We start from the raw sequence: 27444 nt of genomic DNA, 5'->3' as shown, positions 1-27444 counted from the left end.
GAGGCGGCAGTAGACGTACGTGTGTGTGTGGTGTGTGTGTGTGTGTGTGTGTGTGTGTGTGTGTGTGTGTGTGTGTGTGTGTGTGTGTGTGTGTGTGTGTGTGTGTGTGTGTGTGTGTGTGTGTGTGTGGGGGGGGGCTCATGTTGTCCTCCCCTCCTCTCCCAGGTTGGTGGGGCCTTCGCCCCCCCTCTAAAGGACCTGTGTCGGTTCCTTCAGGAGAACCCAGAGTACGGGGTTCCACCAGAGTGGGCCGACGTCGTCAAGCAGTCGGTAAGTCTGATAGCCTTTACCTCCTTCATATGCTGTAGAACATCCCACAAGTCTACTTCACGTGTATAAAAGAGGAATAATAGAACTACATGTATCTAGCTTGGCAAGTTGTCAGTGCAGTAACTGTGGTATAGTTAAGAAATAAGGCCCGAGGGGGTCAGGTATATGGCCAATATACCACGGCTAAGGGCTGTTCTTATGCACAACGCAATATGGTTTGCCATATACCACAAACCCGAGGTGCCTTATTGCTATTATAAACTGGTTACCAACGTAATTAGAGCAGTAAAAATACATGTTTTGTCATACCTGTGGTATACGATCTGATATACCACGGGTGTCTGCCAATCAGCATTCAGGGCTGGAACTACCCAGTTTCTAACTGTAGTTATCTAATGAAGTTGTTGATTAGAGTGCTAACTCTGTGTTTCTCTGTCTGTCCTTCAGGGCTACCTCCCAGAGAGCATGTTTGACCGGATCCTGACAGGACCCATCGTACCAGAGGAGGTGAGTCGGCGTGGACGGAGGCCCAAGAGCGCCCTGGCCAAGGCTGCAGCTACAGCCAACCAGGGGGGCCCATCCCTGGGCCTCAACCCCCTGCTGGCCAACGGCCTCCTCTCTGGCATGGATCTATCTAGTCTACAGGCCTTCCAGCAGAACCTCCAAAGTCTCCAGTCACTGCAGCTCACTGCCGGCCTCATGGGCCTGCCCACCGATGCTAACAACCTGGCCGCCATGTTTCCCATGATGCTCTCTGGCATGGCTGGGCTTCCCAACCTCCTTAGCATGGGGGGTCTGCTGGGGAAGCCCACACAGGACGCCACGGGGGGAGCTGAGCAGAGGAAGAGGAAGAAGGGAAGCAGAGAAGGAGGAGGAGGGGAGCCCTCGTCTGCCTCCTCCAAAGCCCCCTCCTCCTCCCACTCCCACGGCCCATCCCACACCTCGGACACCAAAGGTGAAAGGACAGAAGGTCAAAGCAGGGATGGAGATGGCCGCATCCCCAGTGTCCATTCCCCCTCTAGTTCCTCTGCCACCACCTCCACCACCACCCCACTAAGTGCTTCTGCTGCCCAGGCAGCCTCCAGTCACCCTCTGTCTCTTAACCCCTTGTTACTCTCCAGTATGCTTTACCCAGGGATGCTTCTCACTCCAGGCCTTAACCTTCCTGTGTCCACCACACAGCCACCACACAGTGACTCAAACAGTGACTACAAACCCCACAAGCCCACTAAGACCTCTCAGACCGCCCCCTCAAAACCTCTGTCGCCAAGGAGAACACCAGAGCGTCAGGAAGAGGAGGGTCTTGGTGACAAGAGGGAAGAGTCAGGGGAACACAAGGAGGAGAACAGTGGTCCAGAAGGCTCGGGGAAGGCGGAGTCATCTTCATCAGAGTCTGGGAGTTCTTCTTCATCATCTGATGGGTCATCAGACTCCAGCGATGAAGACTGAGCCTAATGAAAATATACATCTATTTATGGATCTATTAGAAATGTACACACATACAGTACCAGTCAAAAGTTTGGACACACCTACTCATTTAAGGGTTTTTCTTTATTTTGACTATTTTCTGCATTGTAAAATAATGGTGAAGACATCTAAACTATGAAATAACACATATGGAATCATGTCGTAACCAAAAAATTGTTCAACATATCAAAATATATTTTATATTCTTCAAAGTAGCCACCCTTTGCCTTGATAACAGCTTTGCACACTCTTGGCATTCTCTCAACCAGCTTCTCCTGGAATTCTTTTCCAATAGTCTTGAAGGAGTTCCCACATATGCTGAGCACTTGTTGGCTGCTTTTCCTTCACTCTGCGGTCCAACTCATCCCAAACCATCTCAATTGGGTTGAGGTCGGGTGATTGTGGAGGCCAGGCCATCGGCCAGGTCATCTGATGCAGCACTCCGTCACTCTCCTTGGTCAAATAGCCCTTACACAGCCAGGAGGTGTGTTTTGGGTCATGGTCCTAATAGTTCTACCAAATGCAAACCAGATGGGATGGCGTATCGCTGCAGAATGCTGTGGTAGCCATGCTGGTTAAGTGTGCCTTGAATTCTAAATAAATCACAGACAGTGTCACCATCAAAGCACCCCCACACCATCACACCTCCTCCATGCTTCACTGTGGGAACCACACATGTAGAGATTATCCGTTCACCTACTCTGCGTCTCACAAAGACATGGCGGTTAGAACCAAAAATCTTAAATTTGGACTCATCAGACCAAAGGACAGATTTCCACCGGTCTAATATCCGTTGCCTGTGTTTCTTGGCACAAGCAAGTCTCTTCTTATTATTGGTGTCCTTTAGTAGTGGTTTCTTTGCAGCAATTCGACCATGAAGGCCTGATGCAGTCTCCTCTGAACAGTTGATGTTGAGATGTGTCTGAATGAAGCATTCATTTGGGCTCTAATCTGAGGTGCAGTTAACTCTAATAAACGTATCCTCTGCAGCTGAGGTAACTCTGTTTCTTCCTTTCCTGTGGCGGTCCTCATGAGAGCCAGCTTCATCATAGCGCTTGATGGTTTTTGCGACTGCACTTAAAGAAACTTTCAAAGTTCTTGGAACATTTCCATATTGACTGACCTTCATATATTTTGATTTGTTTAACAATTTTTTTGGTTACTACATGATTCCATATGTGTTATTTCATAGTTTTGATGTCTTCACTATTATTCTACAATGTAGAAAATAGTAAAAATAAAGAAAAACCCTGGAATGAATAGGTGTGTCCAAACTTTTGACTGGTACTGTATATATTACACATATATATGGATTTCCCTGCACTTACATTGTGATTTCTTTTCATGTAAATACAGAAAACGAACTAAAATGTTGTGTAATAAAGACTACAAAAGTGATAAAAGAAGAACCATGACCTAGGAGAAACTGAAATGAACTTTCAGTGTTTGTTCAAAAAGGTACAATCTTGTTTTGAGAGACATTTTGCATGTCAAACTTTAGTAGATTTCTGAACTTTGTGAACTTGTATTAGGCCTACACACATGGATGTACAATTGCAACAATCTGAGAAAAAGAAATCAAAATGGCATTATTGTAATTATCATGTTGGGATTTAATTTTATTAAAAAAGAGGAAATAAATATACGCTCTCTGCTGAGCTGTACTCTTAATATATTTTGTAGTGGGAGGAAAAGACCTTGAATATTTAGCTTTCCTTTGTAAATACTTTTACAGGTTTTCTTCTTGACACTTACAGTATACTTTGCGGATCATACGTTTGGAAAAGTCAGCAATAACTCGGGCAGCTAATGAATGTGACTGAAGCTGTAGATCCTTCATCAGCCATGTTTCTCACACAAGGGAGAGGTGTTCAGTCTCTGTTCCAATGTCCACACTAACATAGTTATTTGAATAAAGCAATGTATTGAACATTCATTCTAAGTAGTATGCTAGTGTGCATTTTGGAATGTAGTCTCCCCTGCCTGTCTCGCACAACCAACACACATAGTTCTTTTGACACTGAGGTGCACTTTAGTTTCCCATATTACACTCGCTAGCACATAATGGGCCTACTCCCCTAAGGACTGAAAGGACAGCAAACTGACAGCAAGGCTGTGCCAAATGCTGCTCTCGCTGGGACAGAAAAGACACAGTTCCACCCCAGTGTTTTTGACTGCATCGTTACCTCAGCAGAGTATAGAAGGGATTGAGTTCACTGCAAATACGTCCTGTTGTGTGTGTATTGGCAAGGCTGGCTCACTCGTCCCCGCTGGAATGTGTGTTCTTCATGGCATACTCTTGAGAGCTTCCACTCGCTTAGTCTCTTCCAGCGCCTTGAGTCTGCGAGAGAGACTACCCACTCACTGTGTTCTGGCTGTGTGTGTTTGTTTGCGTGGGCGTTTCTTTCCGTTTTGGCTGAGTCAGTGTGTTCTTCAGGCCCTGTACTGATTGTGTCCCATGCGGTGCAGCATCAATCGGCCATTGTGTATGGTGGTGTGTATTGGGGAGGCTAGAGCATTGGGTTCTACAACCAACAGTGAAGTCACATAAACAGTGACTGCTGGTATAGTCAACATGGTATAATCAACACCCCCTGAGTCATCTTTAATACTTTAAAAGCCCATCAGTATCTGTGTTCCACTCGTAGTGCCGCCTTCTGCTATCGAGTGAGCTGAAGAATCTCCAATGAGCTCTGACTGTGGGTGATGTCTGTAGTCTTCCATTCTGAACACAGTGTGTCCCTGTTGTGTTGAATTACCTTGCTATCATCAACTAGTAATGAAGTAGCTACACCATATGTGTATTGAGGGACCACGGGGGTTTGTATTGTCTCTGATATAATTGTAGATTACTGAGTTTTCAAAATTATTTTCATAATTGACTGTTGAAAAGCATAGTTTATACATCGATTGCAGTGATTCTGAATAGTATTGGGTTGGCTATGGTAGGTTAAGTTTAGGCTTGAGTAAGACTGAATATCCAGACCTTCCTTTAGAACTGAGCTGCTTTGCTGACTATGATCTCTCTGTTTCATGGGAATTGGAGGCTTTTAAGTGTTAATTTCTAGCCTGGTATCCAAACTGATATGCTGTTTCATCACTAAACACATTGTTCAGTCTGGTTTCACCAGACTAGTTCATTTCTCCATATGTCTTACTGATCAATCCACTGATGACTGGATCTGCAGACAGACTGATAGATGTAGAAGTGTCCTTACGCTCGCTGTACCTCTGTGTATTTCACACCCTCACTTTCTCACTCAACTTCCAGTCAGTATCTGATGTGATTTAACAGATAGATGTTTTATGTTCCTTATTTTCTACGGCTCAATGGAGGTGTATTTATTCATTACCATATGACATGGCTCATCTGTGCTCATCCTCGTGGTAACCAAGGGAGACACTGAGACTGGAATTCAGTATACCCTAAGTACCATTTGTAATGATGTTTAGTGGAACAGTGCTGATTGATCCAGCACCGTGTAGGAGGGCTGTCGGTACACGTTGGACTGCTAGGCAGACACACATTTGGAAATGATCTTGAAGAGGAATGGAACGTTTTATTTTACATGGTGACAATGAAACGTCACAACAGGTTACATCTGTGGTAGAGACATTCATTTAGTCTCTTTCAGCCTTCATTTAGCTGTTCACTGAGCCTATAATGAACCCATTCATCAACAAGCCCACCAGACAGACAGCCCTGTTGTCTAAACCAAGACTGATGAAGACACTCCACTCACTGAAATAACATTTACTTTAAAGGTGTTTTGTTTTCCACATTCACCTATGATGTCCTTTACCATGGTTTCTGTGTGTAAACTCAGAGACAGCCAGGTTGTTACTCTTCCTGAAAGTCAACCTAAATAGATTTAACATTGTCAGTTAGCCACTTTAGTTTGGGCTGGTTCCGACCACTAGGTCTCACAAGCCTAGTGGATTCAATAGAACAACCTTCAACTGTCATTTTGTTCCACCTCATACCTACTCTATCCATAGAACTACCAGTGCCCTTAGGCAGAAGCCCAGTCTTTGCTGCTTCCAGGTTACAATATTCACCCAAATATGATTGTTTTAGCAGGCTTTATTTTCAGACCCAACAGGCAGACAACAGGCATGGATTCATTCCTACTAGTGTGACAAGAAGACTGCTTAATTTGCTATAGGCAGACCGATAGCTCTGTTTAAGTTGAAACGTTAGTACTGGGGGGAGAGCTGTATTTGACTAAAGATGGAACAATATATTTGTTTTTATTATGTATTTTGATTAGATATTTCTGGTAGTTTGTTATAGGTCTCCCTATGTCACATACATCTACAGTGCTGAACTGACTGATTAGAAGCAGTCATAGACTCGCCTCACTGGCACAATGAAATGACCAATATGCAACAGACAGAGACTAATAAAGCACACACTACTACAGGTTAATTACAATGTTCATTTTGGGTAAAGTAGTTGCTGAAATGACGAAAATAGATTATTGGCATTGTATTTTTTGTTTCAAGCTTGATAATATCCTAAAGTCATCAAGTCTGTTCTTGTTTGGTTGTTTTTTGGACAGTTGCAATATTTGCAAGTTGTGGTCTGTGTAGTCGAATAATATGTTATGTAGTGGGGAGGACAAGCGTCTTAAGTCATTTGTAATTTATTGGATTACTTTCTATGAAGTTATATAGAGGAAATTGAAGTTTAATTATTTTTATTAAACATATTCTGACTATCCATGAAGCCTGTCTTTCTCTATTATTTCACATGGACCCAGTTACAGGCACTTCAAGGTATCCAGAATTACAATGTTTATTGTTCACTGGTGATATAAATATAGGATGATAATGTCTCAGTTAATAGTGTGGCTAAAAAGTCATTTTCAAAACTGATATAGTATATATTGTTGTAAAGCATTTCTGATTAATGTACTGCTATTCTTCTGCTTCCTTTATGCCCTATTATGTTCCTACTCCACCCCAGGGGGCGCTTGTTGCTCTGTGAGTCTCAGCCCTCAGGGCTCTTATCATAGCAACCCATTGCAGATGACAAGTTTGGGCTTGTCTGCTGTGAGCCAATGGGCTGAGCCAGACCTTCAGCTTCCTCTCTGTCTCAGTGCACTGCAGCCTGCTGCTGCCTGCCTGTAGACTTATAGTGGCGCTCACTGCTCTGTGCTGCTCTGATGCTCACCCACACACCCACAGCTGTTCAGCCTGGCTAGTCCCACAGAGAGAGAAGCAGAGAGGCAGTGTGTCTCCAAGCCTCTACAAAACAGAATCAGATCCTTCTCACGAGCCTCTGTAAGTAGCATGTTGCATCACTGCAGCTCTTTTGTCTCTCTTTGTCTCTGTAGCACTACAGGAAATAACATGTCACAGGATGTTGTTTGTCCTGGGTTGATGTGTGTCTAACTGATGTTATTATGGATGATGATCATGTATGATTTGTGGCTTGTAGGAGTTGTTAGATTGCCAAGATAAAATGCAACATTGTTCTGTTACATTTCTCTGAAATGGATGCGAAACACTTCAGTTGTATATGTATTTTGAAAGATGTGTGTGCCACAAAATGACTGTAGAAAGTAAAAGTATTCTGGAGGTTGTCACTGATACAGTCAGTCAGTTCAAGAGATATTGCAGTGTGACAGAGAGCCAACATGGGAACAGAGAGAGGTGTGGTGGTGGTGGTGGGTAAGATGATATAAACTGATTCTGAAGGAGTTGCAGCTGGTGACTTATGTTGTCAGTTGGTGGGCCACTAGCCCACATCCGGTGTGTAGCCCACATGGGTGAGAACATATGCATAGAAATATTAGTACCGAGCACATGGCTCATAGTAGCTACCTCTCCCTTATGACTGTGGCCTGCTCTCAGGAGGGATGTTACAGTGACAGAGTTAAAGCCTTACTATAACCATCAACTTCCACAGAACAGATAGGAAGGTTGAATTGACTCAGTGGGAGGTGAGCTAAATCCATTTTCCTGGTAGTGGATGGAGTAGAGCCAAGCCAACCAAGGCTTCGTCCCAGTACTGCAGAGTGAGAGAGGGATAGGTTGGCCAGCAGACCTGGATTCAAATGCTATCTGAAATCTTTCAAATACTTTTAGTGTTTGCTTTAGAACAAGCCTGTAATGCCATATGAGCAGGGTTTGCACTTATACGACTATTCTATTGGTTCAATTGCGCCAAGCAAGCTCAATCAAGCCCAGCTAAAGTGTTAGAAAGATTTCAAATAGTATTTGAACCCAGGCCTGTTGGCCAGTGTCTGGGGTTGGAACAGTACGGTTGCTCGTAGGGAATGAATGGAAGGTATTATTAGATTCAATGACAGTGGTGTACTGTGTGACAGCGGTGTACTGTGTGACAGCGGTGTACTGTGTGACAGCGGTGTACTGTGTGATAGCGGTGTACTGTGTGACAGCGGTGTACTGTGTTACAGCGGTGTACTGTGTTACAGCGGTGTACTGTGTGACAGCGGTGTACTGTGTTACAGCGGTGTACTGTGTGACAGCGGTGTACTGTGTTACAGCGGTGTACTGTGTGACAGCGGTGTACTGTGTGACAGCGGTGTACTGTGTGACAGCGGTGTACTGTGTTACAGCGGTGTACTGTGTGACAGCGGTGTACTGTGTGACAGCGGTGTACTGTGTGACAGCGGTGTACTGTGTGACAGTGCCCAGGAACAGGAACATAGTGTACAGGTTTGACTCGTGACAGAACACAGGAATTGATGTGGTTCAACATTGGCCTCAGCCTGGCTCTGGCTGTAATTTACAGGTGTACAGTTATGAGTCAATTCAGAATATCGAGAACTTCACCTGGTATAACCTTACATCTTAGCTTGTAGCCCTCTGTTTCTCTCTCTGTGTTGCTCTTTGTCTTTCTCTCTACCTCTCTGTTGCTCTCCCTCGCTCCCTCTGTCTCTCTGTGTTGGTCTTTGTCTTTCTCTCTACCTCTCTGTTGCTCTCCCTCGATCCCTTGGTCTCTCTGTGTTGGTCTTTGTCTTTCTCTCTACCTCTCTATTGCTCTCCCTCGATCCCTCTGTCTCTCTGTGTTGGTCTTTGTCTTTCTCTCTACCTCTCTGTTGCTCTCCCTCCCTCCCTCCCTCTCTGTGTTGGTCTCAACCCAAAGTGGTACTCCTTAGTGTGGACAAAGTCAAACTGATTATCACCTGCAACCCATAACGACACAGTCATTGCTAGCATCATCCTCAAATAACTTCCCAATAACCACACCCAGCTTATCTCACTGACTTACTATAACTCGAATTATTCCTCAGATATAGTACACAACATGTTCAGAATCAGCATCCACCTCCCCACTCACTGACATATCTGGTTTATATTCAAAACCACAGTTTAACTTCTACATTTGCACACACTCAGAGAGACAGATCCTCTACCCCAGGCAGCATCTGTGTACCACACTCACACAGTCTGTGATAGTAACTTGGCATTCTAGAGAAATGGAGAACATGTGCAAATGATTATCGCTGTGGAGAGGAGACTGAGTTACCATTGAATCAGCACAATCTCTCTTTTACTCCCTCAATTTCAAATCAATTCAAAGGCGATTATTGGCATGGGAAATATGTTTACATTGCCTAAGCAAGCGAAATAGACAAACAAAATGGAAAGGGAAAGGGAAATAAACAATCAGAAATTAATAGTAAACATTACGCTCACAAAAGTTTTAAAAGAATATAGACATTTCAAATCTTATATTGCTGGCTATGTACAGTGCTATGTAAAAATGTGCAAATAGTTGAGGTATGAAAGGTAATATAAATAAGCAGATAAATATAGGTTCTATTTACAATGGTGTTTGTGCTCCAGGTCACAAATCTTGCTGTTGTGGTGGCATACTGTTGTATTTCACCTAATGGATATGGGAGATTGGATTGTTTTTCAAATTCTTTGTGGGTTTGTAATCTGAGGGAAATATAGTGCCTTCAGAAAATATTCGCACCCCTTGACCTTTCCGCATTTTGTTGCGTGACAGCCTGAATTTTTATTTGGAATAAATTGAGATTTTGTGTCACTGGCCAACACACAATACACTATAATGTCAAAGTAGAATTATGTTTTTAGAAATGTTTACAAATTAATTAAAAATGAAAAGCTGAAATGTCTTGAGTCAATAAGTGTTCAACCCCTTTGTTATGGCAAGCCTAAATAAGTTCAGGAGTAAAAATTTGCTTAACAAGTCACATAATAAGTTACTTAGACTCTGTTTAATAATAGTGTTTAACATGAACGACTGACTACCTTTTGAATGACTACCTTATCTCTGTAACCGACACATACTGTACAATTATCTGCAAGGTCCCTCAGTCGAGCAGTGAATTTCAAACACCTATTGAACCACAAAGAACAGGGAGGTTTTCCAATGCAAAGAAGGGCACCTATTGGTAAATGGGTAAAATAAAAAAAGCAGACATTGGATATCCCTTTGAGCATGGTTATTAATTACACTTTGGATGGTGTATCAATACATCCAGTAACTACAAAGATACAGGCGTCCCTCCTAGCTCAGTTACAGAAGAGGAAAGAAATCGCTCAGGGATTTAACCATGGTGACATTAAAACCATTACAGAGTTTAATGGCTGTGATAGGAGAAAACTGAGAATGGATCAACAACATTGTAGTTACTCTATAATACTAACCTAAAGGACAGAGTCAAAAGAAGGAAGCCTACACAGAAAGAAATGTTCCAAAACATACATCCTGTTTGCAGCAAGGCACTAAAGCAAAACGTGGCAAAGAAATTAACTTTATGTCCTTAATACAAAGTATTATGTTTGGGGCAAATCCAGCACAACACATCACTGAGTACCACCTTCATATTTTCAAGCATGGTGGTGGGTGCGTCATGTTATGGGTATGCTTGTCATCGGCAAGGACTAGGGAGATTTGTAGAGTAAAAAGAAACGGAATAGAGTAAAGCACATGCAAAATCCTAAAGGAAAACCTGGTTCAGTCTGCTTTCCACCAGACAAAGGGAGACAAATTCACCTCTCAGCAGGAAAATAACCTAAAACACAAGGCCAAATATACACTGGAGTTGCTTAGCAAGACAACATTAAATGTGGCCTAGTTACAATTGTGAAAATCTATGGCAAGACTTGAAGATGGCAGTCTAGCCATGATCAATGAACTTGACAGAGCTTGAATAATTTTTGTAATAATAATGTGCAAATATTGAACAATCCACATGTGCAAAACTCTTAGAGATTTACCCAGAAAGACTCACAGCTCGTAGATCGTAATCGCTGCCAAAGGTGATTCTAACATGTATTGACTCAGGTGTGTACTTATGTAAATGAGATATTTCTGTATTTAATTTTCAATAAATTAGCAAACATTTCTAAAACATGTTTTCATTATGGGGTATTGTGTGTAAATCAATTTAATCCATGAATTCAGGTTGTAACACATTAAACATTTCCGGTTGTAACACATCATATGGAATAAGTCAAGGGGTATGAATACTTTCTGAATGCTCTGTATGTGTCTCCAATATGGTCATACATTTGGCAGGAGGTTAGGAAGTGCAGCTCAGTTTCCACCTCATTTTGTGGGCAGTGTGCACATAGCCTGTCTTTTCTTGAGAGCCAGATCTGCCGATGGTGACCTCTCGATAGCAAAGCCATGCTCACTGAGTCTGTACATAGTCAAAGCTTTTCTTAATGTTGGGTCAGTCACAGTGGTCAGATATTCTGCTACTGTTTGCTCAGTTTTCTGTTGATACTTTCCAATGTGTCAAGTAATTATCTTTTTGTTTTCTCATGATTTGGTTGGGTCTAATTGTGTTGCTGTCCTGTTGTGAACAGAGTCCCAGTACCAGCTGGCTGAGGGGACTCTTCTCCAGGTTCATCTCTCTGTAGGTGACGGCTTTGTTATGGAAGGTTTGAGAATCGCTTCCTTTTAGGTGGTTGTGGAAGTTATTTGCATCTTTTCTGGATTTTGATAATTAGCGGGAATCGTCCTAATTCTGCTATGAATGCATTATTTGCAGTTTTAAATTTTTTCATAATTCTGCATAGACTCTCAATTTGGGGTTCGTGAATTATTCATTTGTGAGAGGACCCCAGACCTCACACCCATAGAGGGCTTCTGTGGTGCTGATGTGTAGGTCAAGGTAGGTATATTGTTTTGTGTGATCTAGGGCAACAGTGTCTAGGTGGAATTTGTATTTGTGGGGCTGGAAACTGGACCTTTTTTGGAACACTATTATTTTTGTCTTACTGAGATTAACTGTCAGAGCCCAAGTCTGACAGAATCTGCAGAAGATCTAGGTGCTGCTTAATTATTTAATTTGTTTACCTTTATTTAACTAGGCAAGTCAGTTAAGAACAAATTATTATTTACAATGACAGCCTAGGAACAGTGGGTTAATTTAAAACTGCCTTGTTCAGGGGCTGAATGACAGATTTTTACCTTGTCAGCTCGGGGATTCAATCTTGCAACCTTTCGGTTACTAGTCCAACGCAATAACCACTAAGCTACCTGCCGCCCCAAGTTGGCAACAGAAGCACCACATCATCTGCAAACAGTAAACATTTGACTTCAGAGTCGAATAGGGTGAGGCCGGGTGCTTCAGACTGAGCCCTCGCCAATTTGTTGGTATAAATGTTGAAGAGGGTGGGGCAATTTTTTGTTGTTGCCAATTTTAGCTGCATACAGTTGAAGTCGGAAGTTTACATACACCTTAGCCAAATACATTTAAAGTCAGTTTTTCACAATTCCTGACATTTAATCCTAGTAAAAATTCCCTGTCCTAGGTCAGTTAGGATCACCACTTTATTTTAAGAATGTAAAATGTCAGAATAATAGTAGAGAGAATGATTTATTTCAGCTTTTATTTATTTCATCACATTCCCAGTGGGTCAGAAGTTTACATACACTCAATTAGTATTTGGTAGCATTGTCGTTAAATTGTTTAACTTGGGTCAAACGTTTTGGGTAGCCTTCCACAAGCTTCCCACAATAAGTTGGGTGAATTTTGGCCCATTCCCCCTGACAGAGCTGGTGTAACTGAGTCAGGTCTGTAGGCCTCCTTGCTCGCACACACTTTTTCAGTTCTGCCCACAAACTTTCTATAGGTTTGAGGTCAGGGCTTTGTGATGGCCACTTCAGTACCTTGACTTTGTTGTCCTTAAGCCATTTTGCCACAACTTTGGAAGTATGCTTGGGGTCATTGTCCATTTGGAAGACCCATTTGCAACCAAGCTTCAACTTCCTGACTGATGTCTTGAGATGTTGCTTCAATATAGCCACATAATTTTCCTTTCTCATGATGCCATCTATTTTGTGAAGTATACCAGTCACTCCTGCAGCAAAGCACCCCCACAACATGATGCTGCCACCCTGTGCTACACGGTTGGGATGGTGTTCTTCAGCTTGCAAGCCTCCCCCTTTTTTTCACCAAACATAACTATGGTCATTAGGCCAAAAATTATATTTTTGTTTCATCAGACCAGAGGACATTTCTCCAAAAAGTACGATCTTTGTCCCCATGTGCAGTTGCAAACCGTAGTCTGGCTTTTTTATGGCGGTTTTGGAGCAGTGGCTTCTTCCTTGCTGAGCAGCCTTTCAGGTTATGTTGATATAGGACTTGTTTTACTGTAGATATAAATACATTTGTACCTGTTTCCACCAGCATCTTCACAAGGTCCTTTGCTGTTGTTCTGGGCTTGATTTGCACTTTTCGCACCAAAGTACGTTCATCTCTAGGAGACAGAACGCATCTCCTTCCTGAGCGGTATGACAGCTGCGTGGTCCCATGGTGTTTATACTTGCGTACTATTGTTTGTACAGATGAATGTGGTACCTTCAGGCGTTTGGAAATTGCTCCCAAGGATGAACCAGATTTGTGGATGTCTACAATTTGTTTTCTGAGGTCTTGGCTGATTTCTTTTGATTTTCCCATGATGTCAAGCAAAGAGGCACTGAGTTTGAAGGTAGGCCTTGAAATACATCCACAGGTACACCTCCAATTGACTCAAATGAATGCAATTAGCCAATCAGAAACTTCTAAAGCCATGACATCCTTTTCTGGAAATCCTTTTCTGGAATTTTCCAAGCTGTTTAAAGGCACAGTCAACTTAGCGTATGTAAACCTCTGACCCACTGGAATTGTGGTACAGGGAATTATAAGTGAAATAGTCTGTCTGTAAACAACTGTTCGAAAAATTACTTGTGTCATGCACAAAGTAGATGTCCTAACCGACTTGCCAAAACTATAGTTTGTTAACAAGAAATTTGTGGAGTGGTTGAAAAACAAGTTTTAATGACTCCAACCTAAGTGTATGTAAACTTCCGACTTCAACTGTACTTGTACACATTGTTTGTGTACATGGATTTTAAGTTTTTCCCCCCCAACACTGCTTTAGATCAATTTGTATAGCACACCCTCATGCCAAATTGAGTCAAAAGCAATCAACAAAGCATGAGAAGACTTGTTTTGTTTGTTTGTCAAAATGGGTGTGCAGAGTGAATACGTGGTCTGTTGTATGGTAATTTGGTAAAAAGCCAATTTGACATTTGCTCAGGACTGTTTTCACTGAGGAAATGTAGTTCTTGGGGTCAACTTTGTGTCCACTTCTGTGGATTTGGGTGATCAGTCCTTGGTTCCAAATGTTAGGGAAAATGCCAGAGCTAAGGAGGATGTTAAAGAGATTAAGTATAGACAATTGGAATTTGTGGTCTGTACATTTTATCATTTTATTTAGGATACCATAAACACCACAAGCCTTTTTAGGTTGAGAGGTTTGTATTTTGTCCTGTAGTTCATTCAGTGTAATTGGAGAATCCAGTGGGTTCTGGTACTCTTTAATAGCTCACTCTAAGATTTTGTAATGATCATGTACAATGCCTTCGGAAAGTATTATTCTGACCCATTGACTTTTTACACCACCCCACCGGGCCACTCAAGGACATTCAGAGACTTGGCCCGAAGCCACTTCTGCATTGTCTTGGCTGTGTGCTTAGGCTCAGCTCTAGGGAGAGTCTTGGTGGTTACAAACGTCTTCCGTTTAAGAATGATAGAGGCCACTGTGTTCTTGGGGACCTTCAATGCTGCAGAAATGTTTTGGTACCCTTCCCCAGATCTGTGCCTCGACACAATCCTGTCGCGGAGCTCTACGGACAATTCCTTTGACCTCATGGCTTGGTTTTTGCTCTGACATGCACTGTCAACTGTGGAACCTTATATAGACAGGTGTGTGCTTTTCCAAATCATGTCTAATCAATTGAATTTCCCACAGGTGGACTCCAATCAAGTTATAGAAACATTTCAAGGATGATCAATGGAAACAGGATGCACCTGAGTTAATTTTCAAGTCTCATTGCAAAGGGTCTGAATACTTATGTAAATAAGGTATTTCTGTTTTATTTTATTTGATAAATTTGCCAACATTTCTAAAACCCTGTATTTGCCTTGTCCTTATGGGGTATTGTGTGTAGATTGCTGAGGATAGTACTTTAAAAAAAATCAATTTTAGATTAAGGTTGTAACGTAACGAAAGGTGGAAAAAGTCAAGGGGTCTGAATACTTTCCGAAGGCACTTTATTTGTTTTTGCGGTTTGTTATAGTGCCAGAAAAGTTTGGAGAAGTAATTTATCCATGCATGTCCATTTTGGACAGATAGCTTTTCATGTTGTTGTTTGTTTAGTGTTTAGGCTTTCTACTGCTAAGTTTACAACTTCACTTTTGCAGTAAAATGTTTTGTCCAGGAAATTGTCTAAAAGGGATTGAATTTGTTGTTGGCTAATTGTTTTCTGGTAGGTTTCTACACTACTTTCCTTTTATCTATATCGTTTCTTAATAGTATGCAGTTTACTTGGCTTTGATGCCTCATGACTGAGTTTTGTTCTGTTCAAGTAGGCTGTGATTTTGCTGTGATCTGATAGGGGTGTCAGACTGAACGCTCTGAGAGACTCTGGGTTGAGGTTGGTGATAAAGTAGTTTACAGTACTGCTGCCAAGACATGAGCTGTAGGTGTACCTACCGTAGGAGTCCCCTTGAAGCCTACCATTGACTATGTACAGACCCAGCGTGCGACAGAGCTGCAGGAGTTGTGTGACCCGTTTTTGTTGGTTCTTTTGTCGTAGTTGTTGGGCATATTGGGGAGGGAATGCTGCCACCTCCAGGCAGGTTTTTGTCCCCTGTGTTCTGAGTGTGTCAGGTGTTGTCCAGTTCTGGCGTTTAGGTCTCCACACACTAGGACATGTCCCTTGGTCTGGAAATGATTGAGTTCCCCCTTTAGGATGGAGAAGCTGTTTTTATTAAAGTATGGGGGATTCTAGTGGGGGGATATACAGTACTGTACATTCCAAAACGTTCTTCGGCTGTCCCCGTAGAAGAACCATTTTTGGTTCCACATAGAACCCTTTTGGGTTCTATGTAGAACCCTCTTTGGAAAGGGTCCTGCATGGAACCCAACATTTTTCTACCTTGAACCAAAAAGGTTCTACATGGACCAAAAATGGTTCCTCAAAGGGTTCTCCTATGGGGACAGCTGAAGAACCGTTTAAGGTTCTATAGCACATTTTTTCTAAGAGTGTAGGTAGCACACATGACAACATTTTTATCTGTTGAGATTATTTCTTTATTCATTTCTAACCAGATGTAAAATGTTCCTGTTTTGATTTATTTAATAGTGGTAAAGTCTGGGTTCCTGCTCTTTAGTCCAAAGGAAGATGACTTCAGACCTTGTATATTCCAGGATGGGATATGGTCTCTCTGTCACGGATCACTTTGATAGCAGGAGGGGTGAAGTCAGGCGCAGGAGACTGAGATCCGTTTAAACGCATGCTTAATAATCAAAACAGAAAAAATGCCGCAACAAGGCAGGTTGCAAAAACAACTAGGAAGGAGGACAGCTCCAAAGATCCACAAGGACGGGGTGCAGCCCGGCAACCCTAATGCCTAAACAAGCAACTTCACTGGGAAAACATACAACAATTCCCGACTATCAAACAACATGACAAAGAACAATCACGCACAAATCCCCAAACGAAACAGACAAACTAAATACCCCCACTAATTGACTAACACAAAACAGGTGCAGACCTAATCAGACAAAACCAACAGACACAGAATCATAGATCGGTGGCAGCTAGTGGGCAGGCGACGACGACCGCCGAGCACCGCCCGACCGGGGAGAGGCGCCACCTTCCATGGACGTTGTGACAGTACCCCCCCCCCCCCCCCCCCGACGCGCGGATCCCGCAGCGCGCCGACGCCGGCCTCGAGGACGACCCGGAGGGCGAGGCGCAGGGCGATCCGGATGGAGACTGTGGAATTCCCACAGCAGAGCTGGATCCAGAATGTCCCCCACCGGGACCCAGCACCTCTCATCCGGGCCGTACCCCTCCCAGTCCACGAGGTACTGCAGGCCCCCTACCCAACGCCAGGAGTCCAAGATGGACCGGACTGTGTACGCCAGGGCCCCCCCGATGTCCAGGGGGGGCGGAGGGACCTCCCGCACCTCAGCATCCTGCAGCGGATCAGCTACCACCGGCCCGAGGAGAGACATGAAACGAGGGGTTAATACGGTAATATGAAGGAAGTTGTAACCTATAACACACCTTGTTTATTCTCCTCAGGACTTTGAACGGCCCCACAAATCGCGGACCCAGCTTCCGGCAGGGCAGGCGGAGGGGCAGGTTCCGGGTCGAGAGCCAGGCCCTGTCCCCTGGGGTAAACATGGGGACCTCAGTGCGGCGGCGGTCAGCGCTCTCCTTGTGCCATCCTACAGCCCGTTTAAGGGCCTCCTGGATGGCACTCCAGGTCTTCTTTGAGCGCTGTACCCATTCCTCCACCGCAGGAGCCTCCGTCTGGCTCTGATGCCATGGCACCAGGACCGGCTGGTACCCCAACACCACCTGAAAGGGTGACAGGTTAGTAGAGGAGTGGCGCAGAGAGTTCTGCGCCATCTCGGCCCATGGCACGAACCTCGCCCACTCCCCTGGCCGGTCCTGGCAATAGGACCGCAGAAACCTGCCCACATCCTGGTTAATACGCTCCACCTGCCCATTGCTCTCGGGGTGAAAACCCGAAGTCAAACTGACCGAGACCCCCAGTCTCTCCATAAACGCCCTCACACCCGGGACGTGAACTGGGGACCTCGATCAGAGACGATGTCCCCGGGCACCCCGTAGTGCCGGAAGACATGCGTAAACAGGGCCTCCGCGGTCTGTAGGGCCGTAGGAAGACCGGGCAAAGGGAGTAGACGGCAGGACTTCGAGAACCGATCCACAACGACCAGGATCGTGGTGTTCCCCTGAGACGGCGGGAGATATGTGAGGAAATCCACCGACAGGTGGGACCATGGTCGCTGTGGAACGGGGAGGGGCTGTAGTTTCCCTCGAGGCAGGTGTCTAGGAGCCTTACACTGGGCGCACACCGAACAGGAAGAGACATAGCGCCTCACATCCTTAACCAAAGTGGGCCACCAGTACTTCCCTTTCAGACCCCGCATCGTCCGTTCAACACCTGGATGACCCAAGGAGGGTAGAGTGTGCAACCACCGGATCAGACGATCGCGAACACCGAGCGGGACGTACCTCCGACCCGCGAGACACTGGGGTGGAATGGGTTCTGACTGCACCGCCCGCTCGATGTCCGCATCCACCTCCCAGACCACTGGTGCCACCAGACAGGAGGCAGGGAGGATGGGAGTGGGATCAATGGCCCGCTCCTCGGTGTCGTAGAGACGCGACAGTGCGTCGGTCTTCAGGTTCCGGGAACCTGGGATGTACGAGAGGGTGAACTGAAACCTCGTAAAAAACATGGCCCACCTGGCTTGACGAGGGTTAAGTCTCCTCGCTGCCCGGATGTACTCCAGATTTCGGTGATCAGTCCAGAAGAGGAGAGGGTGAGTGTGGTACTGTCACAACGTCCACAGAAGGTGGCGCCTCTCCCCGGTCGGGCGGTGCTCTGCCTGCCATCTGAACTCCCGGGCGAGCTTCTCCAGCACCGGTCCGCAGTGTGCCCTCTGCGACCACAGTGGGCGCAGGAGAGGACCCCTCTTCCGGTCCTCCTAGCTGCAGTCCCTCCTATCTCCATGGGCGTTGGAGCAGGAGGACTGGAAGGTGGAACAAAAAGGCCCTGATTGGAATGCCCCCAGGCAGCCAGCAGGTTGTCCAGCCTGATGGATAGATCTATGAGCTGGTCCAGGGTGATGGTATTGTCCCAACAAGCCAGCTCCCAGCGGACATCCTCTCTAAGACTACATCGGTAGTGGTCAATCAGGGCCCGTTCATTCCACCCCGATCCAGCGGCGAGGGTCCGGAACTCCAAGGCAAAGTCCTGAGCGCTCCTCGTCTCCTGTCTCAGGTGGAACAATCGCTCACCCGCCACCTTGCCCTCCGGGGGATGATCGAATACCGCCCGGAAGCGGCGGGTGAATTCCGGGTAGTCGTCCCTAGCCGAGTCTAGGCCCTCCCAGACTGCGTTGGCCCATTCTAGGACCCTCACCCTCTCCTCTTCAGAGGGGAGGGGGGGGGGGGGGGGGCGGATGGTCGCCAGGTACAGTTCTAGCTGGAGCAGGAACCCCTTGCACCTAGCGGCCGTTCCATCGAACTCCCTGGGGGGCGTGATCCTGATCCCACTCGAGCTGGGTTCCGTTGGTGCCGGTAGAGACACAGGGTGGTAAGCTGGCGTTGGTGTGGGTGGGGGAGCAACTCTCAGCACCTGGTCCATGGCGCCAGCACCTCAGCACCAACGCGCCAGCACCTGGTCCATGGCTGTGCCCAGGCGATGGAGGAGGCTAGCATGCTGTGTCACCTGTTCCTCCATGGACAGCGCTTCTGCTCCTGCTGACTCTATGTTTTGGTGCGGGATTCTGTCACAGATCACTTTGATAGCAGGAGGGGTGAAGTCAGGCGCAGGAGACTGAGATCCGTTTAAACGTATGTTTAATAATCAAAACAGAAAAAATGACGCAACAAGGCAGGTTGCAAAAACAACTAGGAAGGAGGACAGCTCCAAAGATCCACAAGGACGGGGCGCAGCCCGGCAACCCTAATGCCTAAACAAGCAACTTCACTGGGAAAACATACAACAATTCCCGACTATCAAACAACATGACAAAGAACAATCCCGCACAAATCCCCAAACGAAACAGACAAACTAAATACCCCCACTAATTGACTAACACAAAACAGGTGCAGACCTAATCAGACAAAACCAACAGACACAGAATCATAGATCGGTGGCAGCTAGTGGGCAGGCGACGACGACCGCCGAGCACCGCCCGAGAGGCGCCACCTTCCGTGGACGTTGTGACACTCTCTCTCTCTCTCTCTGAATCCTTCCACAGCAGAACTGTAGAACTGCTTGACAAACAGAGAAACAGATTCATAAATCGGAATATTCCTCTTCAACAGGAAATATTTGTATTTTGGCAGTTCATCACACACACACAAACACACACACACACACACACACACACACACACACACACACACACACACACACACACACACACACACACTTAACTTGGGCCCAATTGTCTCTTAGATGACTTAGTATCATTACTGTGTGGTTCGTGTTGTAAATTTTAACCATTGTTTCACATGTTTCTCATGCAAGGAAATATAATGATGATCCTTTTTATACGGTCTCATGTACCGCTCTAAAGGGTTTTCAAACCTCTGCCTGGTGTATGCATTATGTACAGGTGTCCACTGCTACTCCACTGACTGACACGGAGCTATACTCTACCAGAGGAGGTGCTGTGAGCGGCTGGAGGTCGTCATGGCAACCCAGAGACATGTACCCAGTGACAGTCTGGCTAGAACATTCAGGTCAGCTATGGTGGGCATGTGTCTGTGTGGGCCTCATACGTAACTGTAGTAGACTGTAATGTGCCGCAGGGGAAATGTATTTGGGCCTGTAGCCTATGATAGAGTACACCGTGATCTATGGTCAGTGTTGAGTTTCTTGAAGAATAAGAAAATACATGTTGTTTTACTATGTTACACATTCTTCCCATTATGGAGAAGGTTAGGATTTGGGGGAAGATAAGCTTATCCTAGATCTATACCTATGGGTGGGCAATATCTATCAGTAGTCTATGGGGGTGGAAAAGTGGCTGTATGGTTCTTTAAGGTGTATTTTGTTCAGGTCCTGTGCCAGAAACCCTAGTGAGGTCATCTCCACTAGACTGAGAGACATGCTCCACAGCTTCATCCAGCACTACCAGGAACCATGGGAGGAGAACCGCAGCCTAGACAGAGGTGTGTGTGTGTGTCTGTGTGTATGCATGTGTTGATATATTGACATTAATGTGCACTTTTCAGTAACTTCCTGTTGTTTGTAGAGAGAGGAGTGAAGTTCTCCAGCCAGACAGAGGCTTTGTACTACAGGGTTCTAGAGGCTGTCATCAATCAGGAGAGGAAGAGGCTGGAAGCCAAAGACCTTTTAGTGAGTCCTCTGCCCTCTGCTGTCTATGACTGGAACTGCACTGTTTAGTGTTGTTAAGCATTCACTTTACAATTCCCTCTGGGTGCACTGTTGTATTTTATTTATGTATTTTTTATTTAACCTTTATTTAACTAAGCAAGTCAGTTAAGAACAAATTCTTACTTACAATGACGGCCTACCAAAAGGCAAAAGGCCTCCTGCGGGGACAGGGGTCTGGGATTAAAATAAATAAATAAATACAATATAAATATAGGACAAAATGTTGTACAGACATGTATAGTATAGAGGTTGTCCTTGATGACTTGTTTCTTTGGCAGGGCATTCTGGAGCATGATCTGTTCCAGCGCTCTCTAGTGGCCTGTTGTCTGGAGATGGTTATCTTCTCCCATCAGCCACCTGGCAGCTTCCCCCTGGTCATTGACATCTTTAGCCTGGCGCCATACGACTTCTACAAGGTAACATCTACACAAAACACCTGCAGTACATGTCATACTGTACTGTAACATCGTAGGTTTTGTGTAAAGGAGGTGGTTTCACGTGATAAGTAACCTTACCTGAAACCTCCTCAAGCTAATGCCTAGGCTTGGGCTCAGACGGCTTACACGGTCTTGGGGCATACAGACGTCCTGGGTTCAAACACGTCTACTGTAATCTTAGTGATCTATTTAGGTGCTGTTTAACCCTCTACTGTGTGTGGTGTGTCCCAGGTGATAGAGCTGGTGCTGCGGGCTGAGGAGGGCTTGCTGCCGGCTGTGGTCAGGCGTCTGATGCATATAGAGGAGCAGGTCCTGGAGAGTCTGGCCTGGAGGAGAGACTCACCACTCTGGGATCAGATCAGAGCTGCTAAGGGACAGGGACAGCTGCCTGCATACCATCAGGTCAGCGGGCAATGGTTCAAATTCACCTATTTGTGACCTGGGCAAATTATACAGTGCACCCTCTCAAAGTATATAGAGCAACACTGCTGGCGCACTCGAAACAAGTTGATCTAATATGGCGTCATGGCGGCTGTCGTTCCATTAAAAAGAGGAAACAAAATGATCCCAAACTTGAGTTAACAGATGGTTCTATGTGTGTTCCAGGTGATGCTCCCCCAATACTCAGAGGACACAGACAAGATGGTCAAGATCCCTCCCACCCCTTCACACTTGACCCCAAGCCTTGTGAGTGGGATCCATGGAAATGACCTGAACTCCCCGATTACCCACCATGAACGCTACAGCTCACCCCCTGCTGGCTCAAAGATGGCCGCTTGCCCTACCACACCAGTCAGCCCATCCCAGTCCTCCTCTGTCATTGTTACTGGACAGACTGTAGTCACCATGGCATCAGCAACTGTCACCACCAACAATGGCCAGTCAGTCACCATACCGGTTCGAGGTAAATACCTTCTCTCAGATGAAACCCAATATGGCCATAGAAATGACAACCCTAATAGAATACTGACATAATGTAATACATCTTGTAATAAACATGGTATATACCTTGTTTACATATCACAACAACCACTGCTATTTGTTCAATTAAACCTCTTCCACACCCAGGCATTGCCAATGACCGGGGAGGCATCACATTTACCCTCAGTGTTGTAGATCAGCCCATTCCTCCACAGCAGGTCTCCAGCACCTCTACCCAGCAGCCCCAGAACCCAGTCACACACAGACCTCAGAGTAAGGGCTCCATCTCACTGTTCCTCCGCAAGGTAGGCTTTACTCACAGATTTCTACATACCTGAGCTGGCCTGAATGCTATGAGCCTAGATATTTAGTTACAAGACAAAGGCCATACTCCTTCCCTCTGTCTCAGGTCTACCACCTGGTGAGCATGCGTCTGAGGGACATCTGTGTTAAACTGGACATCTGTGAGGCGCTGCGGCTGAAGATCTGGACCTGCGTTGAACACTCCTTGGTCCACTGCACTGACCTCATGCTAGACCGACACCTGGACCAAATACTAATGTGTGCCATCTATGTCATGGCCAAGGTAGCACTATTTACTTTGCCTCTAGACTTTTTGCTATACTTCCTTAACGCAGATGGTTTTATGACTTGGGTGATCGACAGCAAGGCATTCAGCCTTCTATACTTCTTCAGCTGTGTATTGATGATAATAATGTAATATAATACCTTCATTTCCATGTTTATGCTGTGTGTTGCTCGTGCAGGTAAACAAAGTGGACATGCCCTTCAAGCTCATCCTGCAGTGCTACAAGACTCAGCCTCAAGCAAGCAACTCTGTAAGGAGATCAATGTTTTGCTTGCTTTTGTGTGTGTGAGTTAAATCCAGCTTGTTTGTTATTGTGTAGTTGATGAAGTCTGTATTGTCCTCCTGTCAGGTATTCAGAAGTGTTCTGATCTCAGGGAGAAACACCAAGACCTCACAAAACTCTCCTGGAGGATCCAACAGAGAAAACAGTTAGACAAATAGAAAAATACATACATTCACATGGATATGTTTGCATCATAATATGCATGAATTAACAAATAATTTAATGAAATAATTAAGTATTAAAACTGATAATTTTTGATGGTGATGCTGCTCTGTTTCCGAGTTGATGTAGACCCCAGCAGTGGCTTGCTTACCTACCAGACCCCTCCCACCCATCCTACAGGACCCAGAGCTCCCTGTAGACAGGACCAGGGGGAGAGAGGGCACCTCATCTATTTCTACAACACCGTCTATGTCAAACAGATGAAAGACTTTGCCCTCCGCTACACCTCCAGCTCTCTGACCATAGCCGGGGTGAGGGGACATTTTCTTATACTACCTAATGGAGTCAGTAGTCGTCATACACAATACATAGGAAACACTTTACCAGTGGTCTCAGATAACTGTGGTCCAAACTGTGGTATAACATCATGGGTACTTAAAGGTCATCTGATCCGGTAATATAAGTAAGAGAAGTCCTTGAACAGATGCAGTGCATTGTTCCTAGGCCCAGTGCTATCATCACTGTCCAACAGAGATTCTGACCACATTCGGATTATTTTTCTATGCACAGGTTGAAACCCCTCCCCTTTCGCCATACCCCTGGCAGCGTATTGGATCCTTGCGCAGACTCCGCCCCTCCAACCACCATTCCCTCTACATCTCCCCCCACAAGCCCAGCACACACCCCTCCCCCCGCACTGGGGTTCTCTACATTTTCAGCAGAAGCACCTCAAAGGTCAGAGGTTGGAAATACATCTCAAATTCTGCTAACGGTTCCCTAACTGACCCTCTTCTATACTTCCTGTCTGAAGCCTAACTAACATTACACATATTTTAACTTCAGTAACTGTGAAAAACAAAAGGCCTGGTCATCGTAAATACACAGTACATAACTAGTCGTGTGTTGCTAATCGTTGTATCCCACAGAGTCTGAGAGAGATCAGCGACATGATGAGGACATTTCAGTCACGCACCAGGAAGCGCTGTGCAGCCTTGCTGCAGGAGGATGGTGAGGAGGAGGGTGGGCCGCTTGTGAAGAGACCCTGTCAGGATAGACCGTCAAACTTGCAGAGAAAGCTCAGGGACTTCGACCAGGCACTGACGAGGGCCCAGAACCAGCAACAAGCCCAGAGCGGGGCCAAGGCACTGCATCAGGCAACAGCACACAATGGGACGCATTGATGACATCTCACTTTCTTTGACTTACCGTCATGCTTCATACTTCTTGCAGGTCTACCTACACTCATTGGCAGAATATGGACGACAGGCACTGATAATGGGAGAATGGATGCTGTGGATCTACAATGTTAGAAAGAATTGGCATCATTAGCACTCAGCGAAGCTCTCTTAGCAAGCAATGTTGATGATTAGAAAAGCTGATTTGTACTAATAATGAGGGTAATGTAATAATCTGAAGGTAACTAGGGCTCTGTATCAAATATCATATCATACATATCATATGCAGTATATATTCATCCTAAGGAAGCCGTAAAGGATTTGTGCTGGTACTGAGCACTGTGTACAGTTTGTGTTTGGTGAGAGGGAGGAGACGAGATGTCTCTCTCTGGAACATACAGTATGTAATTAGTTTCAATTTTGAAGTTTCATTTGTCACATGCACAAGTACAGTGAAATGCTTAACTTGCAAGCCCTACCCAACAGTGCAGTATTCAAAATAAAAAAAGCGTAACTAATTTAAAACAAATTAAACACAGATATATGACATATAGGTGAGCCTTTTTAAATTATTATACAGCGTAATGTATCTGTTAGGACCAGATGTTAGATAATATTCTGCTTTTCTCTACCAGTGTTGAATTTGTACTGATCTGTGGCACACATCCTTTACTTCTTTGTATTGTGATGGGTAAACATAACTCTGTTTTTACATTTGTCTTGTTGCTTTTTGTCCTATGTTGCTCTGTCTGTATGCTATGTCTTGCTTGTCCTATGTTGCTCTGTCTGTATGCTATATCTTGCTTGTCCTATGTTGCTCTGTCTGTATGCTATATCTTGCTTGTCCTATGTTGCTCTGTCTGTATGCTATATCTTGCTTGTCCTATGTTGCTCTGTCTGTATGCTATATCTTGCTTGTCCTATGTTGCTCTGTCTGTATGCTATGTCTTGCTTGTCCTATGTTGCTCTGTCTGTATGCTATGTCTTGCTTGTCCTATGTTGCTCTGTCTGTATGCTATATCTTGCTTGTCCTATGTTGCTCTGTCTGTATGCTATATCTTGCTTGTCCTATGTTGCTCTGTCTGTATGCTATATCTTGCTTGTCCTATGTTGCTCTGTCTGTATGCTATATCTTGCTTGTCCTATGTTGCTCTGTCTGTATGCTATATCTTGCTTGTCCTATGTTGCTCTGTCTGTATGCTATATCTTGCTTGTCCTATGTTGCTCTGTCTGTATGCTATATCTTGCTTGTCCTATGTTGCTCTGTCTGTATGCTATGTCTTGCTTGTCCTATGTTGCTCTGTCTGTATGCTATGTCTTGCTTGTCCTATGTTGCTCTGTCTGTATGCTATGTCTTGCTTGTCCTATGTTGCTCTGTCTGTGCTCACTGCTCATTGATTGTCTGTATTGTAATTGTTTTTAATAACCTGCCCAGGGACTGCGGTTGAAAATTAGCCAGCTGGCTAAAACCGTCACTTTTACTGAAACATTGATTAATGTGCACTGCCCCTGTAAAAATAAAATAAACTCAAACTCAAACATCTCCTTACCCTATCGTCAACATTACCACAACATAGTGAGAGCCACTTTGGAAAAGAAACATAGCTCCATGTTGGATATTTTGGCACTAAGAGACAACAAGGTCATAAACAGCATGCGACATATCAGTCTTGGTATATTAGTCTCATGTTGATATAGTAAAATTGTTATTTTGTTAATTTTCAAAATGGCATATTTTGAAAAACATCCAAACAAATGGCCATTCACTTTCATAGTGGGGAAAATAGGTTTCCATGACGGCCTAGTGATTGAGTAACAATACCCATACTGTTTATCAGTAACTATGTCCTGACACGCAAGCAAATCATAATAATCCTCCAAGAACCAATCAGCAAAGGCCTGTTAACTAAACCCCTGAGAGACCAGTATAGAAAATAGAATCCCTAGAATCGGGAAGGCCCTCAGACCCATTAACTTGAATCGGAATGTCCGTTCTAGGGATTATATTTCTATGGTTACACAGGAAACCAGGGGGATCTGCTTCCACAACAGTCCTGGAGGTTTTAAGGTAAAGGTCAGCTTGGTAATAACTTCAGACGCTTTTCAGTGTTCATCAACAACCAACAACCAACAACCTCAACAGGACGTCTGTTTTAATCAGTCTCCCACTGGACTGAACCATGGGGTGCAACACCAGCAGGGGTTCTGTCGTGGTGGACCCTTCTAAAAAGCCAGAGACCAGACCAGCGTCGGCCAGCTCGACCAGTAAGTCCACCGCTGAGGAGACTAAAGAAACTACAGACAAAGACAAAGATGAAACAGAAGGCATATCAAGCTGCGACTGACATCCATCTTTCTTCTTAACACAAACTCCTCAAAGTAAGATATCTGTAATTCTGCCAGTTACACTTTTATGCTATCTCATCACCCAAATATGGACCAATACAATTATCTGTATGACATTTTGGGTCACTTTCTTTATTCTATCAAATGGAAGTTAGCTATTCTAATGATTAAGCCATAAACAAGTTGAACAAATGATGACTATCCCATTGGGCAGCACTATGATACAATCACCTCTATTACTTCTCTGTCTGTCTGTGGCTATTTGACATGACCAGATGTGATGTATAGCTAGCTAGTGAGATGGTCTCTCTCTCTCTCTCTCTCTCTCTCTCTC

The 27444-nt window shown here is 44.8% G+C and overlaps 2 protein-coding genes across 11 annotated transcripts in view; both read left to right on the top strand.

Moving 5' to 3' along the window:
* The window catches only part of LOC106587586 (ATP-dependent chromatin remodeler CHD9), a 127755-nt gene extending 121289 nt beyond the window's left edge, over window positions 1-6466 (top strand). For all 7 annotated transcript variants that reach the window (XM_082969598.1, XM_082969599.1, XM_045708563.2 and 4 more), the window contains 2 exons: window positions 166-270; window positions 718-6466. In XM_082969598.1, coding sequence (XP_082825724.1) covers window positions 166-270; window positions 718-1719 — 1107 coding nt within the window. In that variant the 3' untranslated portion in view covers window positions 1720-6466. The remainder of the gene's footprint in view (window positions 1-165; window positions 271-717) is intronic.
* Window positions 6467-6708: 242 nt separating this feature from the next.
* On the top strand, window positions 6709-26313 carry LOC106587590 (retinoblastoma-like protein 2). Of its 4 annotated transcripts, XM_082969600.1 has the most exons (16): window positions 6709-7023; window positions 14992-15104; window positions 16388-17284; window positions 20413-20539; window positions 20859-20971; window positions 21055-21158; window positions 21476-21613; window positions 21866-22036; window positions 22241-22538; window positions 22703-22860; window positions 22965-23141; window positions 23323-23394; window positions 23494-23572; window positions 23719-23900; window positions 24160-24324; window positions 24516-26313. In XM_082969600.1, the coding sequence occupies exons 4-16, from the start codon at window positions 20490-20492 to the stop codon at window positions 24768-24770; spliced, it is 1962 nt and encodes a 653-aa protein (XP_082825726.1). In that variant the 5' UTR covers window positions 6709-7023; window positions 14992-15104; window positions 16388-17284; window positions 20413-20489; the 3' UTR covers window positions 24771-26313. The 4 variants fall into 4 exon arrangements, with proteins under 4 accessions (XP_082825726.1, XP_045564022.1, XP_045564021.1 ...); XM_045708066.2 differs by lacking the exon at window positions 16388-17284 and having other exon boundaries at window positions 23770-23900; XM_045708065.2 differs by lacking the exon at window positions 16388-17284.
* Window positions 26314-27444: the final 1131 nt, after the last annotated feature.

Source organism: Salmo salar, chromosome 26 (assembly GCF_965601325.2).
Source record: "Salmo salar chromosome 26, fSalSal1, whole genome shotgun sequence".
NCBI lineage: Eukaryota > Metazoa > Chordata > Actinopteri > Salmoniformes > Salmonidae > Salmo > Salmo salar.
This window is presented reverse-complemented; position numbering and strand designations above follow the sequence as displayed.